The 22,380-nt window shown below is 29.6% G+C and overlaps 2 protein-coding genes across 2 annotated transcripts; both read left to right on the top strand.

Moving 5' to 3' along the window:
- Nucleotides 1-1,624, top strand: LOC106445516 (oxygen-evolving enhancer protein 1, chloroplastic-like). The gene is made up of 3 exons (XM_022717116.2): nucleotides 1-212; nucleotides 316-609; nucleotides 856-1,624. The coding sequence occupies exons 1-3, from the start codon at nucleotides 6-8 to the stop codon at nucleotides 1,312-1,314; spliced, it is 960 nt and encodes a 319-aa protein (XP_022572837.1). The 5' UTR covers nucleotides 1-5; the 3' UTR covers nucleotides 1,315-1,624.
- Nucleotides 1,625-2,705: 1,081 nt separating this feature from the next.
- BNAA03G53610D lies at nucleotides 2,706-3,733 on the top strand. The gene has a single exon (XM_013891085.3). The coding sequence runs from the start codon at nucleotides 3,040-3,042 to the stop codon at nucleotides 3,553-3,555; it is 516 nt and encodes a 171-aa protein (XP_013746539.1). The 5' UTR covers nucleotides 2,706-3,039; the 3' UTR covers nucleotides 3,556-3,733.
- Nucleotides 3,734-22,380: the final 18,647 nt, after the last annotated feature.

The raw sequence follows: 22,380 nt of genomic DNA, 5'->3' as shown, positions 1-22,380 counted from the left end.
TGACAATGGCTGCCGTTACCACCGTGGCTCTGCAGTCTCTCACAGCCGCAAAACTCCATCCTCCTTCTCAGAGCGTCTCTAAATCCTTTAAGCCGGTGACGAGACGTGTCTCTTGCTCCCTCCACGACGATCTTAAGAACTTGACTCTGAACTGCGTTGAGGCTACCAAGATCGCTGGTTTTGCACTAGCTACCTCTGCTCTTGTAGTCTCAGTACGGTTCTTGATCGATCTCTATCTTTGATGCTAAAGACTCAGTGTGATTCCTATGATCTTGATTACTAAAGTTAAGGTTTATTATATTTTGTATGAATAAGGGTGCAAGTGCAGAAGGAGTGCCGAAGAGGCTAACATACAAGGATATACAGAGCAAGACATACATGGAAGTGAAAGGAACTGGAACCGCTAATCAGTGTCCAACCATTGAAGGTGGCTTGGAGTCATTCGCCATTAAGCCAGGCAAATACTACGCCAAGAAAGTCTGCTTGGAGCCAACTTCATTCACCGTCAAAGCAGAAGGTGTTAGCAGGAACGCCACGCCGTTTTTTCTAAACACCAAGCTCATGACCCGTCTTACCTACACACTCGACGAAATCGAAGGTCCTTTTGAAGTAAATATGATCCTTGCTAGGCTCTGTTTTATAAATGTTCAAGAAATCAGTAGGTGTTAATTGAACGTTTTATATGGAATTATTGATTAGGTAATTTTAGACCGATTTTTAAAATAAAAATATTCAAGAAAATTGTTTTGTTTAATCCTGATTTGCTGACTAGATGGACGATTACGCGTTGCTTATACTGATTCTTAGAACACTATTTTTATGTATCCTCTTAACGAACTTGTACTGATTCAATAGGTAGCATCTGATGGAACGGTGAGGTTTCTTGAGAAAGACGGTAGTGACTACGCTGCAGTAACAGTACAACTTCCAGGTGGTGAGCGTATACCATTCTTGTTCACCATAAAGCAGCTTGTGGCAACAGGTAAACCAGAGAGCTTTGGTGGAGATTTCTTGGTGCCATCTTATAGAGGCTCGTCTTTCTTGGACCCAAAAGGCCGTGGTGGCTCTACAGGATATGACAATGCAGTTGCGTTACCAGCTAGAGGGGACGATGAAGAGTTGGATAAGGAGAACAACAAGAACACAGCTGCTTCGGTTGGGGAGATAACATTCAGTGTAACAAAGAGTAAACCCGAGAGCGGTGAAGTGATAAGTTTGTTTGAGAGTATTCAGCCTTCGGATACTGACTTGGGTGCTAAAACTCCTGAAGATGTCAAGATCCAGGGTATCTGGTATGCTAAACTTGAGCAATAAAACATGCTAGAGAATCTGTTTGTTTAGTCTGGTTAGCAGATGTTGATTATTCTGGTTAAACAAAAGGTTTGCTTAATTTCTTTGAAACAAGCACTAATATTCTTGTATGTTAATCTCATTTTATAAATACTAAACCATAAACTCTAATCATTAAAAACAAATTCAATTATAAAATAAAAAATATTTTTTTACTTTTAATTAAGGCCTGTTTTGGAAAAGAAAATTCCTTGTGTGCTACTTTTAGAACAAAAAATGTTTTAACATAATGTGAGACCATTTTTCTAAGTTGAAAGTAAATATTATTTTAGCTATTGGATTTCATCTCTTATCTATTCTACTATTATTTAAAAACCACCGTTCATCAATGACAAGTCACTACTGAACTTGTCATCTATGAAAGATTAAACAACATCAAGTTGAAAAAGAGATTAATGAGATTAAATTCAAAATGTATATAAAATGAATAAAGCATAAACACACTACTATAAAAAAAAAAGCGCATGCTACAAATTGAAGGATCCGACAGCTTCTCGGGCAATCAAAATCATAGATTTAAAAGTGACAAGAGAATTCATAATTATTCATATACTACAAAAATGGGAACCATTATACATTTAAATTTGTAACCTACTCATAAAGGGCAGCAATTACAATGGACCCTATTGTGATTTGAAGTTGTTTTATATCATTTAGATCATTCAAGCTATTTTATTCTTAAACCCACCGTGCTACCCCACGAGCATTATCCTATCAATTTTGTAAATTGATAATCTATCTGCCACACAATACACTCATAATATTTACTAAACAAGTGTGTTCATATTCATTCGTATTCACTAGTTTGAAAGGTAAACGAAGAAGAAAGAAATGATGAATAATACAACGTTAGCTGCTTATTTTTCAAGTTCAAAGAAACAGATTAAACAACGTCAACTTTTTATTTCAATATGCTTCACTAACTACATTTGTTTAAAAATAGCCACCAGTAAAATCATAAATGAAGCGTAAATATCGAAATAATTAGTGATATGAACTAACTTTGAAATCTATATATACATGATAAAAATGAATAAAGAATAAACACACTACTGAAAAGTACATGTTACATATCTAGTGAAATTAAATTACATTGAAGGATCCGACAGCTTCTTGGCCAATCAAAATCACAGATTTAAAAGTGACAAGAAAGTTCATAATTATTCATATACCACAAAAAGTGGGAATCGATATTAGATTTAAATTTGTAACCTAGCCATAAAGGGCATCAATTATAATGGACCCTATTGTGATTTGAAGTTGTTTTATATCATCTTTCAAGTTGTTAAATTCCTAAACCCCCCACGCTACCCCCACGAGCATTATATCAGTTTAGCTAAAGCAAGTGTGTTCATATTCATTCATAATACACTCATGATAACTAAGCTCAGTCCCTAACATGGTAATTATAGGTAATTAATAAAGGGTAAAACTATCTAAACACACACAAAGCTGGCATCCTCCCCAGTCCCCACCACTTATACAGCCTGTCATCACTTCCTATTGGTTTACAAAACGACAAAGTCCTACGTGGCATTCAGTTTTTTTCAAACACAAACTCAAACTCTTCTATTACACTAAGTTTTCCATTTCTCTTTCACATTATCACTTCCTCTCACAAGTTACAAACCCTTCAATAAGCTTATTTCACCTGAGAACGAGCCACGGCTTACGAGTCAACTCGGCGAGATGGGTATATGCAGTTCGAGCGAGTCGATTCAAGTGGCAACGGCGAAACTGATCTTGCAAGACGGAAGGATGATAGAGTTTACTAGCCCCGTGAAAGTAGGATACGTTTTGCAAAAGTATCCCATGTGTTTTATCTGCAACTCAGACGATATGGACTTCGACGACGCCGTTTCAGCTATTAGCGCCGACGAAGAGCTTCAGCTAGGTCAGATATACTTCGCGCTTCCTCTTCGTTGGCTTCGTGAGCCGCTTAGAGCCGATGAGATGGCTGCATTGGCCGTTAAAGCTAGCGCTGCGCTCATGCAAAGCGGTGGTGGTGGAGGAAGTTGTCGCCGGCAACGTGTAGATCCTATTGTCGCTGGTAAGTCTCGGAAGAGATTTGGCTCCGGTGATGATACAGTGGGATCCGGCGGTGGTAGAAGGAAAGGCAGAGACGGTGACGGTGGTGGTAGTAGCAGTAGTAGTGGCCGGAGGAGGAAGTGTTACGCGGCGGAGCTGAGTGGGATAGAAGAGTGAAGGGTAGTTTTAGAGTTTGTGGATAGTTGTAATTATGTTGGGGCACTTTAGTCATTCAATGAAGAATCAAGTTGCAAATTAGCAATATTCGAAAAGTTATCTTTTGGGATTTTAGTAGCAATAGTACTTATCATTGATTTGTGACATTTGTCGACTTTAAATTCTTATTCTTCTTACACTTTCCCTTTTCCCATGGATTCTAAAATCTCCGTTATGAGACAATTTTATAGTTTAAATCTATATCTTGGTCATATTAAATTAGCATAACTAATCATATTAGATTTCATCTTTTGAATAGACAAATACAGAACACTATTTCATTGTTGTTATAATGATAAGAAAAGAACATGTGATTGGTCCCGAAAACCCTGTAACGCGGTATTGGATTGCAATATAAATTAAAATACAATGTTTAACAAAATCGTCAAAATACGTACATACATACCTGATGTTATGTGGTTTTCACGTTGACAAAGAAAAACAGATGTGCTTTCACATGTTAAATGTTCAATAATATTAGTTACACAGTTCTTTAATCGGTCTGTTTTTGTGTTCACTAGAGAAAGCTGAGTTCTAATTTACCCTCTACAGGTTATACCTATAGTTGCTATTTTACTAAGTATATCATGTCAATTTCTATCACGTTACAATGTTTATCATTTAAGACATCCCGTCTCGGTATTATAAGTATATGATCATAAGATTTTTTTTTTTTTGAACAAAGTATGATCATAAGATCAAACTTGGATATAAGTATGTTTAACGAAGCATCATTTTAAAATGACTAGATAGATTGATATCAAGAACGAATAGAAAACGGAATTACATGTTAGTTTGTGACCATTTTAATTAGAGTCAATTAGCTAAATAACCACAAAGAAGTTAGAAATTAGGTGAATACACATGATGTGACAAGTTGTGTGTCTAACAACTAAGGTATGATGTTGTGGGATTTAGGGTATTTAGTTAATTAAGGGAAAAATTATGTATATGGGATGCAATTTCACTTTAATTATTTGCCTTTTGTAGGTATAAATATTACAATACTCGTATAGATGACCTTGGCATTCGTCTTCTGTATCTTTACTCTATAAGTTGTTAATTTTCGTTGGTTTCTAAATTAAAATTAACTAGATGATAATTCGTACGCATGCGCAGAATAAATTTTTAGAATAATTAGGGCGGTTCCCGGGTTACGCATGGGTTACTTTCTATGAAAATGTTAAAGTAGAATATCATAGTATATTAATATAATTTTGTCTAAATTATGTTTAATGTAAAATAATGCTTGGATTAAAATAATCATTGAATGTTAAATAAAGAAACAAAAAAGTATTATCGATGGCTATTGGTAATTATTGATACAATGATTATTTTAATTGACGTAGGAAATAGTAATGTAATTTTTTAAACAGTTGACTGGTCTCGTTTACTGTCTTATTGTTCGATCCCATGTGGAGTTATGCCATCAGGTTTAGGATAGCAGTTCATTCTTCTTTTAAAAGCATTGTATGATATCAATGTCGTTGTCAAAGTAAAAGCGCGATCCTGGTGTGGTTGTGAGTGATAGTTTCTCTGTAGAAGTGGAATATTTTTAAGCATTTAGTTTGACATAAACTTTATGTTTAGGTTATTACCTTCATGTAACCGTGGAATTATACTTGTGATGATTACGATTTGCTTTTTTTCAGGTAGATATGCGATTTAGCTCTCTAAAATTAGCCACTTCGTTGTCCCATATAGTTAGACGTACCAATTTGGATCTACAAAAAAATATTGTATTATATTTTTTTGGTGAAAAACAAATCTTATTTAATAAAATGTTAGTACCAGTCTAAACACAATCCAATGATGATCTTTGTATCGTTGTTGTGGTTATATATATATCACTTTTTTGGATGATGCATATTCGGCCAATAACAGTTGTGGGAATAAATTTTTTAGTAACAATAAAAGAGAATTTTTTGGTATGTGAGATAGGTAATGGTTTTTTTTTTACCTGGGAGGAAGTTAGTTGAACTGGCTAAGCTGATCAACTGGATATAGTGTTGGGGATGGAATATGTATGAAGGAATTGGTGGTATGTTTTCCCTTCTTCGAACCGTTGGTACATTTTGTCAGATGTAGAAATATGCACCCTCCATTCCATTTGTTGTTCATGTTTAGTGGTTAAAAGCAATCATTTCAAATGTAGTTAAAGTGATAAAAACATAGTATTTTTAGACAAACCTGGATGTCAAGACACATGAAAGTTGTTCTTAGGAAAACATTTTTGTTTATGTGGTTTGTGATGGACCACATCCTAATGATCCTAACGATTATTGATTGTGGTCCGAGGTGGTCGCTTTGGTTGGGGTGATCTTCGGCTGCATGTCCTGCACAAATGAGAATGAGAATTATTTTGTATTGCCCATCTTTATAATTTGTATATTTTGATGTGTGGTTTGATATTTTTTACGCGCGGAAAATGTTTATATTATTTTAATCTCAAACGCATATGTGATGAAGTTTTAGCTATTATTTGTTTGATTTGTCAAACTTTTTTGGTTGTCCAAAGTACAGTAGATCAGTTTTAAAATTTAAATTTGTTATAAATCATGTTTAGAAGCACAGTAAAGTCATTATCATTATAAAGAGTAAATGCTAAAGTCTTATAACAGAGAAACGGAAATCATAAATAAGATGGTGGACTTTTTGACGACGAAGATGGTACATGTGATGAGATTTTCTTGAGTTGGAGAGCCTGTAATTTATTTTGAAATATATCAGTGAACATAACTTAGTAATAGGAATCGGTTTACTTAGTTAATAGAATAGGGAGACGTACTTGGAAATAGTGAGGTATCCATCATCGGATAAGGAATTTTAACTCTGGTTCATTTCTGTTGATAGCTCGAGTACTGCATAGCAGATAAATGTGAATTATTAGATACATAATCACTAAAGAAACCTTCAATGAGATTTTGAGTTTTAAATTTAATAGGGAATAGCTCGTTGTGCATGGTAGAAATCATGTATTTTATAGTTGTTTTCTTTTTCTTGAATAAGTATATTTATGAATTTGCCTGCTCCAAGGCAGTTAGGGGAATTGGGGTTTCAAGCGGCTGGGTAATGGCATTGTGTAAAACTTTACAAACAATTTTTAATATTGTTTTATTTTTTCATGATTCTAAACTAAGTAAACTAAATATTCGTAAGTAGGAATATTCATATGATTTTCATGAATTTATTATAGTAATGTTGATATTACATCAAATTGTTTATAATATGAAAACTACAGTTTACATTTAAGGTTTTGGAGCTTAATACTACACCGTAATCGACTTTTAACATTTTCTCTTGTAGGTAGATAAAGATTTGAAAAAGCGTCAATAACTAAGAGATTGTAAAAATTAACAAATTGGTGTTCTGAAATAGCTAACCTATAGTAATGAAAAGTGATATTTTTGTTTTATAAAAATGTCTAATAATATTCTTAAAGTATTTTTTTTTAAATACGAAAATTCTTATTGTTAAATTTTAATCTAGTAAAACTATTTATAGACATTTATTAAATAATGTATTCATACTATGTGATTTTTTATAATATTTAATATTTAATACTGTAATAAATAGTGCAGAATATTATTTTAAAAAAAATTTCATATATTAAAAATTAATATTTAGTTTATTATTAAAAATGTCATAAAAATAAAATTATTCTAATGGTTTCTGAATTGATAATATATCTATATACTATTTTCTGTAAAATTATTAAACCCCCGAAATGTGGGGAAAAAACTTATCATTCATACAAATAAAAAAAAGTTCATATGGTATTACAGTTGTGTTACCTACAAAACTCATAATAGTAGAGTTAGTTAACTTTTTTAATATGAGTTATGGTTCTTTTAGTTAACTTCTAAATTATCTTACCACGTTCCTATTAAAAAGAGAATTATCTTATGTTTATCAAACCATATGCATGTTTTTTTTCCGTATTAACACTAACTCTTATAAAAATTGAAATAATAATATATGAGAAATCCAGATTATATTAAATGTAGTTAATAAAAAGATACTAAAATGCAGTTATTTCTATAGTATACAAATAAATACACGAAAATAATTTATGATTTTTTAATAATTGATTACAAACCTTCTTTAGTTTTTTTATATTTGTGGAGACCAGTGTCGTCCTATCTATAATGCAATTCTCAATTTTATAGTTACATGTAATTATACTACAATATAATTGAATTCCATTTTATTAGTTTAGTAAAACCATATATGACTTTAGAATTTTAAAAATATTTGCATCATTTATATGGTTTTAGTAGAACCATTTAACAATACTTCCCAAATTCTCCAAAACTCTTTATAGTTTTTTTAACAATTTAGAACACATTAATTTTTGTAAAAAAATTCTGTCAAGCTGATCAACATTGACAAATTTGTTGCTCAAAAACAAAAAATTGGGTGAGAGCCATTGGTATTATAAGTGTTGTGTCGATGGAGTAAGTATGGTTACTTAAAATATATGAACTATTTTCAACTCCATAAAAAAACATTACTTTCTACAGTAAAGTATTTTGTGAGTTTAGAGTTTTAAAAATATTTGCATCATTTATATGGTTTTAGTAGAACCATTTAACAATACTCCCCAAATTCTCCAAAACTCTTTATAGTTTTTTAACAATTTAGAACACATTAATTTTTGTTAAAAAAATTCTGTCTAACTGATCAACGTTGACAAATTTGTTGCTCAGAAACAAAAAATTGGGTGACAGCCATTGGTATTATAAGTTTTGTGTCGATGGAGTTAAATATGGTTACTTAAAATATATGAACTATTTTCAACTCCATAAAAAAACAATACTTTCTACAGTAAAGTATTTTTGTACCTGCAGTTTCCAAAGGGAGCGATTGAGGTGGGTTCTCCATTCTTTTTGTATCTCGAACCTAGAAAAAACGTGATTGTCAATTTCAGAGGTGGATTATGATTTGTTTTTTGTTGGGATCAAACCAAGCCCACACACCTAAGTCCACTTTAAACAAACTTTAAGCCCATACCCAAAAATAAAATATTCTGATTGGTTGATTATTTTTGATGATGTGGATAGCTTAATATCTCAGCATATTCCCCTTTTAGTATTTTGATGTTTGTTTATTAAATGCTTTTAATACACTATAATATTTATCGATTATAAAATGACGAATACAAATGTTGGTCTCTTAAATATATTATCGTTGTTGAAGAGTTAACATATTACATCTCATTTTAATTACTTTTAAGACTTCATATGCACAGAAGAAAATTAAGTTTTACGGCTGACACAAATCACCAAAACAAAATTGGCAACATTGATTGTATAATGATGAAATGTGATTAGGTTTTCTGCTCGCGATTTGTTACTATTAACTCTCCATAAATAAGTTCATTTTTTACAACTACAAAATTGTGCTTTCATTCTCGTCTTTGTTTTACTAATATGAGTTAAAAAAAAAATTTAACTTCTTCTATGAATTCGGTGAATTAAATAAGTGTCAATTTAAAAAAAAAATGGACATCTGTAAAAATTATTTTCACTTCAGATACATATCTAAGAATCAAAATTTTGAAGAAAATCACCGACAAACTATATTAATAGATTAGTGTTCAAATCTAATATATCAAATTGTTATAGAATATATAAGTGCAGACTCAAAATATTAATATATGTATAGTATATATTCATCAGTTTGGTCTAAAAATCATCTATTTCTGGAACAACAAAACAAATTACTTATTTCACCAGTTTGGATAATATCTGAACCCGAATGGATATCTGAAGATAACCAAACATAAGTATACTTAACCTTATATTTCTAGTTTATTTCTCTCATTTTATTCAAAATATTTATATTAATGATGCTTATTGCTCAAAGTTGGATAATATGCATATAATTATGGACACAATTATTTGCTATTCACTTAAAATACATATCAAACTCTTGTTTCTTGCATTAACAAAAATTGCATTTAAAATTTTAAAACAACAACTAAATTAGAGCCTCTATATTTCTAAAGTTTTATCTCCAAACCTATCTATAGCTTAATCTCTTAAAAATTTGAAAACTCAGATAAGTTAAAATATATTTTAAAATATAAAAAACTTAAAACTATACAAACCCGAACGTGTATCCGAATGCCCGCCCCTACGATATATGATCACTATTTGTATCTTGCTTGAACAAAAAAAAAGTTAAACCATTGATCACAAAGTTTTCAATGTGGGATTTTTACCATTTTTAGTCATTTATATTCGTTTTTAAAAATGCAAAATATAACATATAAGAAAAAATGTAAATTTTTTTATTATATGTTTAATGTGATTGTTTAATTTCTTTTAATAGTATAAAATTAAACAAAAAAGAGATAGGTTAGAAAATTATTATCAAATATGTATTATTCATAATAATGAATTATCATATATATGTTAACTATATTAGGTAATTCTGTAGCTTTTATTTAAGGAAATAAAAATATTTTTTTGTACACTATTAATTAATTTTATAATTAGTTTAATTAAAAGCATAGTATATGTTTATATGGACCAATTTATTTTCTAAAAATTCTAAGAATCATTCTCGTGATGACACGTGGCTACGAAAACATGTTGTAATGCTTCATGATTAATATACATGGGATTAGCGGTAAATAAAATAGGTTAATTTTTTTATATATTACTCATGTTTCATTAAAACTTTCGACGTGGAGCATATACTCACACACTCTGTAGATTAAGGCTTATGGCCTATTAATTTACACATATATTTTCAATATTTTCCCTCGAAATAATAATTTTTCTACCATTATTTTTGAATACTAACTCTATCGAGTCCGAGAGCATAAATTACTTTTTAGACCAAATTATAAATCATAAGAGTGTGTGAATCCACTCTAGTGCTTCTGATACTATATTAAATTTTATGGACTTCAAATTTAAAATTATTTGGCAGGTTTTTTTAACAAAGGATATTATAGCCTTGGTTACAACTTACTACAATTCATGATGTTATCAAATACTCTCTCCATTCCTAAAATATTTGTTCTGGAAAAAAAATTGTTTTAAAAAGATAGATTTTTTACTTTTTCAATGTATGATTTTATGAAAAATTGTAAGTTTTAAAAAAAAATTAATGGTGTTTATTGAATTTCTATTTGCTAAAAGTTATGAAAAATTGTTATTCACAAAAAATAATGTATATTTAATGTATTTTCTTAATATATGTGAAAAGTCTAGAATATGCATTTTAAAAAAACAGAGGGAATACTTATATTCGAGACTCTAGATTCTAAAAAGTCCAGCTGTTCAAGATTCTAATAAATGATTCGACGATGTAACCATTGGCCAATCCATTTATAGTTTACTAAGTTTTGTTAATGCGAATGTCCTCAACATTTTTTATTACTAATTATAAAGACTCTTTGAATGACAAAAATAAATCACTCTTGGATTCGTTCTACGAATCACCAGCTACTGTATGTGTATTGTTTCTTTTTAAGAAAGAATTTAAGCTTAATGTAGTAGTATTGTCTTCTTGTCTTTACCCCGTAAACTTTAGCTTCTTAAATTATTTGTCTCTACCATTTTCTTTTTTGAAAGAATGTCTCTACCATTTTCCCAAGATCTAGAATTAGTTTTAAAATTGATATTGTACATGATACTATTATTTAACTATTTCAAGTAAAGTACTCTTACACGCTATTCTCAGAGTTTAGATCCGACATAACTGACTAAGTAGATTCAGTCGGCTGAACCTAACCATATGTCGATTATTTTTGATATTCATTGTTACTTTTTAATAATTTGTTGATATTTCATTTTGTAAATATCATATATATTATGTCGGTCGACAATAAAAATCATATTATGTCATTTCTTTTATATTTCTAACTATTAAACACATTTATCGATCTCAATAATACTAGTGATAGCATGCATTGCATGCAAAAGATTTGATCAAACGAACAAAAAATATCACTACAAAAGAATATACGACGATCTTTATTGTTTGTTCATCAGCTATTGTTAGTTTGTAAGAAAGTATATGTAAAATTCTACAACTACACTACAAACCAAAAGGAAAAAGTTGTTTAAAACATACATACGGTTTATAAGTGACTATTAATAATCCTTTCATTAAGAGAATCACTTGATTCCTTATCAAAGATTGATCCATTACATTCCAATGAGTAGCTTCTTTTTTTAAATATCTATTTCACTACATACATATATGAATGCACTATGTAATGACGATGCTCTATGTGCATTGGTCCAACTTGAAAAGAGTAGGGTTGAAACCAAATTTGTCCACCACGAGACCTCGACATAATCATTTTGCTTTGCTAATATCTCTTATACAAAACCATATAAGACCAAAGACAAAAAGGAAAAGGTCGACATAAAAGCTTTCTACCATCCCACTTTTTAAAAAGAAAAATCTTTTCGTAATACAAGTGTGGTTCTTATTTGAACTCCTATTTATTTTCTTATTTTCTTAAAATCTTCTGTGTTTAAGTTACTATATATTTTTATGCTTTTTTGTGTGCAAACTTTTAGTGAATATCTCCAAATGTTAATAGGTCCGTCTTTAGCCACCACCCAACGTCCTAACAAAGACGACTGGACAAACAGAATGTAACAATCACTATCTTCGAGAATATCTCAGTATTCTACAACAATAAATATTTCATAAAGGCAGAAGAACATCATCCCGGTATTGGACGAAAAAACGACATGCAGTGTTCTATAAAACTGGACAAAAGCCCACATCATATTATTGGGCCTATTAAATATATTTGGGCTTCTAACATCTTCCCTACCAACATGTTTTGTTCCTCCCTAAGGTTTTTGTTTTGGTTCCCCTCACTATCAAATAACAAGGAGAGTGTCTGCTTCAAATGTAAAAGCAATGAGCCTATGACATTCAGGACGGTGGCTCGGACGAATAAGATTTTGCGCCGATTGTTTCAGGAGCAACGTCTTTGGAAAGTTCCGTCTCGCTGTCACTTAGGCTTTTTGTAGTTGTGTTGCTTACTATGTCCTCATTGAAATCTCTTTTCTCTAGTTACTTTTCTATGGATTACATTTTAGAGTGAGATTTTCATGCTTCAAAGCGAAAAATCAATATTCGAGAAATCACTAGGCGGTAGAACCAAAATTAGGCTCTTTGTAGAGGACTAGAGACTAGATAAATATTCATCTCCGTTAGAAATATTGATTTTTTTATAATATTTACATTAGATATTTTAGTTTTTGAGGTTAATTATAAACTTATTTTGATGAATTATAAAAATTACATATACAAAAACTAACATTATTGCTTGATTAACAAATTTAGATCGATTTAAAAAAAATTTTAAGACAATATTTTCGGTTATGGTTTATTTGTCGCTTAGGTGCTGCCTAAACCGATTTAGAACTTCTCTGACTGTGAGTCCGGTTGCTATGGCCGTGAGAAAGATGCAGTGGAGAATGTCTGCGTCAAGTGTAAATGCAAAGCGCCTATGACATTCGGAGATGGTGGCTCAGACAATGGAATTGAAGAGGTCTATATTCTTCTCCGAGAAAGTGTCTTCGTATTCTTCTTCCCCTGCCCTCTATTATTGAAAAAAAAGAAGTACTTGGATTAAGTTTATAAAAAACATAAATTAATAAGTTAAAGAGAAAGGTTATACAAAGTTTAATTTTGCAGATTATGAAATGTTGACTATCCCCATCCATTTCCATCTGTCCTTCCACACAAAAGACTCATTCTTTTTGAAGAAAATCTACAAGGAGGTTGATGTATACATTTATGTATCTCGAAACTTTCCACACCTTCCTCCCACCATCTTACCTAACTGCCACATACCTGACTTGCTTATGAAAGATACCTGGCGCTCAACCTTCACCATCAGTTATCTTAATCACGTTTGATAAACAAACTAGAGATATGATTACAAGTAAATTATTGTAAATGACTATTTATAGTCGTTTCTTTAAGAGAATCACATGATTTCTAATCAAGGTTGAATCATTACTTCTATATGAGTAGTTTTTATAATATTTTGTTCATAGCATACCTATATGTATGCACTAGAAATGCTCTATCTGGAATAGTCCATTTTGAAAAGAGAAGGATTGTAAGCAAATCAGTCATCCAGAAAACCTCGACACAATCATTTAGCTTTGCTAATATCTCCACACAAAAGCATATAAGACCAACAACAACAAAAATAGAGAAAAAGAACTGTAAACTAATGTATACCACTAATATATATTATATACTCCAAACATAAAATTTTCTACAAAACATCCTCTCTGGAAATGTGTATAATATTCCACTTTTTCAAAATAAAACCTTTTTGTAATACAGTGTGATTATTATATGAGCTCTTACTTATTTCCTTAAATATTTTGCATTTAGTTCATTATAAATATTTATGCTTTTTGTGAATATATCCAAATGTTAACAGGGTGAACTTGTGATATTCTTCAAGACAATGATTGTTAGTTTGCTATATTCTTTTTATGCACTCGTCTTTGTTGCTTATCTTCATCAAGAAAGGATCTTCAATTGGGAATGAAAAAGTAAGAGGAACGCAGATTAAACTATTTTCTATGTCAATTTCTAAATAACTTTCAATTAGACAAATAAACCATAGATTATACCATGCAAGAGTCTCACTGCAGCTGATATTAGTCATGGAAGATTTGGAGTTGCATGGGTGGTGTTTGGCATCCTGAATTTCATGCATGTGATAAACCCATCATAGATTATGAGGTCCCAAAAATTTTCATCAGGTAGTATTAAATTATCAGGAATTTGAATATTGTGTTTTCTAACCTAACTTTAAAGTTTTGTTTACAGTTCTCGGTGTCAGTGGGGAAATATTTCAAATGTCTTTCTTCAAGCTGCTTATTACAAGTTATATTACAAGGAATAACATCCCGAACGTGAATTTATGATATTTGCCATAATATTTGCCATAACATTTACCGCGTGAACGTATGTCATCATAAAGCTTACTTATCATTCTTAATTAAACTAATATTTATTTTGCCTCGACTGCTTAATTTATTATTTTAATTGTTTTTTCCAACTCTTACATTACAATATTATTTAACTATTTCAAGTAAAGTAATACTACACTAAACATATATTAAGTTTATATCCAGCATATCTTTTATATATCCTACTATATAAAAGGGACTAAATTCAAGGCTTTTGGGACTATCCACCTCAGCCAAAATATTCTCATCCAAAAAGATTAAAAATAAATGTCACTTAGAAGATAATTAACTAACATACAACTTTTGATATTTCTAGAAATTTCAAATTTGTAACTACTAATTTATTAATAGAATCATATATTTATATTGAATTATGTTCTATTTTTAATCGTTAGACTTCAAAGGTAAATAAATTATTAATTTATAATATATATAGTTTATAACTTTATATTGTAGTTATAAATAAAGAGAAAATAACCGGAAAGGGTGAAGAAACTCATGTAAAATTATGTAATTAAAATGGTAAAATGGTGAGTATGATGACGTGAATCTAAGAAAATTTGTTGTGCAAATTATGGTGCTTTCTACGTCCACTATAATGATTTAAAATAAAATACATATTCACATAAATAAGTCAATATTTGTTGTTTTTTTTGGTAAGATGTTAAGATTATCATTTTTTGAAAGGTTACACTGTTGTTTTTAAACAACTTATTACAGCAAGGAAACAAAAACAACCAACAACAACTCAAGGTAAAAAAAGCCTTAAGGAAGTCTTATACAAGAAAGATAAAAAGAAGTAAAGAAGAGGAGAAAGAAGAACTTGCTGGGTAAGAGAGGAGACGATCACGCATCATACGGTTGAGAGAGGCAAGGATGACTGATGAAGGTGAGGAGACAGCTGTGAACACACGAGCATTACGCTCTTTCCACAGCAGGTAGATGGCTGATTGAAAGTAGAGCTTGATGACTGGAGTAGCATGCGTATCTGCGTTGACGCGAGGTTGATTGATCGAGGCTGCAACAGAGCGTAGATCCGCTGGAGAGATCCGCTGGAGGAGAAATCCAAACTTCAGCAGCAAAAGGCTCCCATATCAAGCGAGAGAAAGAGCACTCAAAGAAGAGATGATGGTGAGTCTCTATTTCCAGATTACAAAGGACGCACGTTCCTAAGACATTTAACCCCCAACACCTCAAGCGATCCTTGGTTGGCAGTCTTCTCCGCAAAGCCAGCTATGATATAAACGCATTACGTAGAATATGTTCCTTGAACCAAATAGTCTTGTGCCAATATTTGTTGTTGATAGTGTTTATATTCTTTTCTGACATTAGTATCTATATTTTTTTAGTAAATTGATCCAAAGAGATTAATTTGTGGAGCTAACCAAACAAGGTTATAATGTTTACTTTGGAAAAAGTAATAGGTTGAATGATAGATGACGTGCATGCTTTTTCACATGGAAATCTGCACATAATTAAAATCGTAAGATTTGAATCATAGAGAAAATAGTGTATATGACTGAAGTTGGTCCATTCTGAAACTAAAGATGACTAAAATTCTTCTTTGTCAAAATGCATAGATGTGAATCTTATATGAATAGAGTTCTCCATTGCTTATAACAGTGTAATAAACTCTGTGTGTAAAGGAGAAAAAATGTTATATAAGTGAAAACAAAAATTATGATTTTTTTTCTTTTACCTATAGGCTCTTCGCAATTTGAAGAAAAAAGAACATATTGTGTGAAAATCTTTGGCTCGGTCAAATTTCATCCAGTTGTTTATAAAACTGTTGTTATCTGATTCATGTAATTTTTCAGTGTTGATTTAAAAGCCCAAAAAACCCATCTATACTGACTTTTTGATATTTTTTTCTGTGATTTGAATTTAAAAAGAGATAAAACTTTCGATAAGTTATGTAAACTCAGAACAAGTATTTAGCTTTAGAAAGCATTTACATGTTTCAAACTTATAATATATACATATATAATGTTTAAAATTATGCATATAAAACCTGTGTAAAATGTGCCTGAATATGTTTCTCTTCTTTAATGTGTTAATCGTACTATATATAACATTATTTTAAAATTTCAAAAAGTTTATATCACATACAAAAAACCATCAATAGAAAATATAATTCTCCATCTACAACAAGAAAAATGAAAAACTATAAACATATAAATTTAAATTAAGAAAAACTAACATTGAAAAAACAAGAAGTTAATGTAAAAGAAAAAAACCAAAAAATAATATTATAAATAAAATAAATTTATAAGAAACAATCCGCGCGAAGCGCGGAAAAAATCTCTAGTATATATAAAGTTGCCTTGTGCTCTAGTCTCAGGCGTCCACGTCAGCAAGGAGGAGGAAGTTTTTTAGACACGTGTCCAGCTCTTTGTTTTTATCGTTTTCGTTTGATATTTTTTTTTGGGCTTCGGAGATTTAATTGCGATGGGCTTACGACGTTTCCTAAGTGTACTAACTGAAATCGATAGTCAAACTCTTCGTCTTCAAGAACCTCAACTCCAATTCTAGGGTTCGTATTGTTCTTCGGCCTCTGATTTATTAGACCTACTATGGAATTTCGGAGACTTCAATTATTCTCCCTGAAGCCTAAACTTATCATAGCCACCCTCACCAGGTACTATCTCCTTGAAGAACATGTACTTTCCACTCTCAAACCAAACACCTGAATGGAAATCTTCTTTATCTGGAAATCTAAATCATAATCTTCGTTCTGAGAGATTTAGGGCTTTGTTCTATGTTGGGTAGGTACGACTGCATATGATCTTTATCCACAATGTATGAAAGGTCGTGGATGCCTTTATTCCCGGAAATCGATTGTCAGGAGAAACTATGGTCTCGTGTCTTTGTAATTGAGTCAGTTCCTGCTTCTCTTCAAGCAGATGTTTTCTGCACTTTCAAGCAAGAAATGGTTGTGGCTACACATGATATGTGTTCTTATCTCTGGAAACTTACTTCTACGAGGAAATTATATCTTAACGATTTGGTAGCTAAAAGGTGTAGCAAAAGAAAATCTTAGCACAATTGATATTCTCATACCTTGCTCTGTTTCTCACATTTTCAGAAAATCTCATCTATGGATCAAGCAAAAGTGATCAACGAATTCCAAAAGCTTTATGCACAACTGGACATGACGCAAAACAAAAACTACATTCATTTCTAGGACCATAATACTCTGAAATCATGGGTAATCACAAAGATTGACTGTGTCATGTTTGTTTTGTTTATAGTGTTTATTGAAAGCGATGATGTCAGAGGTTACTGATGGAGTTGACGAAGAGAAGATGAAAATAAAACTGAATATCTCACTAAACCATGTAGTTATTTGCTTTTTCAATCACAAGATTCATACTCGCACACTTTTCATTGGTTTTCTTCAAGCTTCTTCTAAGTAGCTCATTCCTTTGTATCGATCTCATAGGTGCTTGATGAGATTAGTGTTTTGTGTTGCATTTAAGGTTTGCTTTTCTTAAAAAGTTTTGCTAAATATGTCTTAGAAAATAACCCTAGGTGATTTATACTAAAACTTTGTTTCTTGCAATCTACTGAAGTGGATGATCTAGAAAGGAGATCGGCTTGCTATGACTAATCTGAGAAACATGAAACTTCTTATTTGTAGTGCATAATATATACTGACTTAATAAACAAGTTAAAGTCGGATACACTTTATTTTTCTTAACATTTTCAACTTTGCGAATAAATCTTATCCTGGTCTAAAATCTAAAGCCCCAAAGTTCCAACCAACAGAGATCAAATTAAGAAAGGATTAATTTATAAACAATTATCAGATAAAGGATGATGACACATTACAAGTATACAACGATAATTTTAGTTTACCTTTAACTCTCTTTTTTTATATAAACGTACAAAACATAAATTAAGAAAACTAATAAACATTTGAGTTCAATGAAAGAACGTCTTATGCTTCCTCTTTCCAACAATCTTTCTTCTAAATAAGAATCAAGCCCAATAACTGATTAGTGTTGCATACATACTCATAATATACATATTATACATATTTATGATAAATTACATCAAATATATGTTCGTATGAGCAGAAATAGCAAACATATAAAGGTAATCTATATGATTGTTCTATAAAAATATCCAAATTTTAGAACCAATTTGTCTCTCATTTCAGTGTAACTAATTGTTTTTGTATGTTCAAATAATAAACAATTCAGATGTTATACTTTAAATCAATCGTTATTTCATTGAACAATTTCTAAAATAGAAAATTAAAACAATCCTCATAGCGTAAATATTTAAATATAATAAAATGATTCTAAAATCAAACAAAAACAATTAAAATCATATAAAATATCAATACTCATGCATAAATTGTATTTCAGCCTCCAAAATTTGAAATATAACAGAAATAAAATAATCTATTAGTTTGAGTAGCAGATTTACTCTTGGTGCATATATGAATACCCTTAATATATGCATATGAAGCTTAAATAATAGTATTTGTGAAACTATGTTCTATCAAATGGTATAAGTATAATATGATTATATATTTTAGTCTGATCAAAGCCTTTTGTCACGAGCTGGACTCGAACCAGCGGGTCTAGCAAAAAGATCATCCAGATTTCAACCTTAGACTGATCGTGACTTTGGTTACGGTCTCCCTCAATCGAGAGGCTCGGTTTCTTCTCCTAAATTATTATCTCGCTGAAATTGGAGTACATTAAATCATACATGTATGTTGTTGGAAAACAATCAAAAATGTTCTATCAAATGAAAGAAATAAAATATTTTTCGTATTTTAGTCTTGATTCTAATGCATTTTTCATTGATATTATAGTATTTTAGATCACCTGTGATTAATAATGTTCAATTTGTTTATATTGCATTGGAAATTCATTGTATATCTTTCTAAAATTTAGGAACATAATATCCAAGTGTTAAAATTCGATCAAAAGCAACAAAGATTAATAAAAAGGTCAAAAGATCCATTTACATAAAAGGCAAAAATATATTGTATATATATTCAATTTTTTCTTATTTTTTTAAAAATCTAAAGACAACTAATACAAGAATTGAAATAAATTTAAATATCTTTATATGTTTGATAAAAAAGTTTTACTAAAACACCAAAAATAATTTTAAAACTATTAAAACATATATCATTATACAAAACCCTTTAACAAAAAAAAAGATATATATAAAAATTGTAATATACTTTACGTTTGATCAGTATGACAAATTTACAATAACATCACTATAGCAATTACATTTGAAATGAATTGCTCCTGCAACTTGGTTAAGATGATAGTTTTACTAATGTTAGTAACAAACAAAGATTTCTAATGTAAAAAATCAAACGAAAACGATAAAAACAAAGAGCTGAACACGTGTCCAAAAAAGCCCCCTCCTCCTTGCTGACGTGGACGCCTGAGAATAGAACACAAGGCAAATATATATATATTAGATTTCATTGAATTGATCGATGAAAACAATATCAAACAGAATCGATTTGTTTCTTTCAACATATTTGTTTCTTCGTATATTTAAAAATATTCTATTTAGTAAGACTATAGAATCGATTTAAAATTCATTAAAATAAAATATACAAACCCGGCGCGTACCGCCGGAATACTAATAGTATATCTAACAAAGTAAATTCAGCCAGTTGAACCAAACCATATGTCGATCTATTCGATAGTTTCATTACTTTAAAGATTTGTTAATACTGTATTCCATTTTGTAAGAGAAAAAAAATTTACGCTGGTCAACAAAAAATATGACATTTCTTATATTTATTTAAGTATTATATATTTACATCTCAGATATTTGTTATCTCTGTAATGTTAGTGATAACATTGCATGAACAAGATATGATCAGACGATCTTTATGTTCATTAAGAAAATATATGTACAAATCTACATCCAATTTATAAACCAAAAATAAAAGGTTGTTTGAACCATACTATAATAAATATGATTATAAGTGCATTATTAATGGTTTCATTCCATTCTTATGAATAATTCCTAGTTAAGTTTGTATCCATTACTAATGAGTAGTTGCTCGAACAAAATTCATCCACTACATTCATATATGTATGCATTATAAATGAAAGATGTGCATTAATGTAATTTAAAAAAAAAATTGGAAAGAGTAAGGTTGTAACATATATGTCTTTTATATTTTTGTACTATTAATATAAAAAGAAAATATACTTATTTAATTAAATACAATCGATAATAGAATTGAGAATATATTTGTTTTTTTTTTAACATTTGCAACAATGACTTATCACATTCCCAGTAGGTTTTATTTTGATACTTAAATTCAGACTCATTAGAAATGTTCCAACACGTCTCACCAAATATTACTGGATTTTTGTCACTTGTTTATTTATTGATATAAACCTTTATCGCAGCATTATATTACTCTATGAATACGTTTACTACCAGCCTAAAATCGTCAATCTATGCGTAGAAGACCAGCCTCTAGAGTCGAGTATTTATGAAAATAGATCATCCTACCTTTGTTGCCCAGCAAAAAAAAGAACTTGCCCGAAATAAAGATCATCCTTCCTTTTTTTTCTTGTTTTTTGGTAAAAAAATAGATCATCCTTCCTGAGTTATGAAACTATCATTGATGCAAGATATGATTTACAAAACAACAACTTTTTTGTATATCTAACAAATACATTTAACAAAATAAGTTATTACTAAGTGTTTTCCTGCACCATGTGCAGTAAAAAATTTAAAATATTTTTTAACAGATAAATATAAATTGTATTTTAAATAAAATTTTATCAATATTGTAAATTTTCTTTTTCGTATCAATATTTTAAAATAAATTTTATTTAATTAAACATAAAAATTTAATTTTATAATATGCATGTATATATTTGAAATTATAATCTTAGATAGATTTTTTTACCAATTTATTTCAATTAAATATATTTAATAAAGTTGTAGATATATAAGAAAATAATAATTTTACAATTAAATTTTTATAATTTTCTTAAAAAATTGTGTACATTTTTTAAAATTTTATTAATAAAATTGTATAATTTAAAAATATTTAATTAAATTTTATTTCGAAATTTAGAATGCCATATTTGAATATATATTTTAACTAGGTGTTTTGCCCGCAATGCGGGCCTAAATATTTTCATAATTTTTGAAAAATTCTTTGTACACTATATTCATTATACTAAAATAAATTTTAAAATAAATTAATATTATATTTTTAACTATATAATTAAAAATTTATTTGATTAATATTTAATTATGTAATTTATGTTTTTAAATTTTTCAGATAACAATACAATATATATATATATATAATTATCTTTTTTAATTATATTTTTAGATTTTGGATAATTCAATATTATATTTTTAATTATATAATTAAGAATTTTATTTGATTAATATTTAGTTATATAATTCATGTTTTTAACTTTTTACTAAAATACTTTTTCAGATAACAATACAATATATACAGACATTATCTCCTTTTTAAATTATATTTTCAGATTTTGGATAATTCTTACTATTATTAATTTTAATCAATGATCTAATCAAATAAATTAAATTTTCGTTTTTATTTTTAATTTAATTATAAATTTTATTCATTAAGGGTATAAACGTTATTAATTACTCTAACTTTTAATGTGAAAGCTCGATTCAAAAAATTTACTACGCAAATTATTTAATTAATTAATATTTAGTTATATAATTCGTGTTTTTAACTTTTTACTAAAATACTTTTTCAGATAACAATACAATATATACAGAAATTATCTCTTTTTTAAATTATATTTTC

The sequence above is a fragment of the Brassica napus genome, chromosome A3 (assembly GCF_020379485.1).
Source record: "Brassica napus cultivar Da-Ae chromosome A3, Da-Ae, whole genome shotgun sequence".
In the NCBI taxonomy this organism is placed as follows: Eukaryota; Viridiplantae; Streptophyta; class Magnoliopsida; order Brassicales; family Brassicaceae; genus Brassica; species Brassica napus.
The sequence above is the reverse complement of the archived record's forward strand: the minus strand, read 5'-3'. Positions and strand labels throughout refer to the sequence as shown.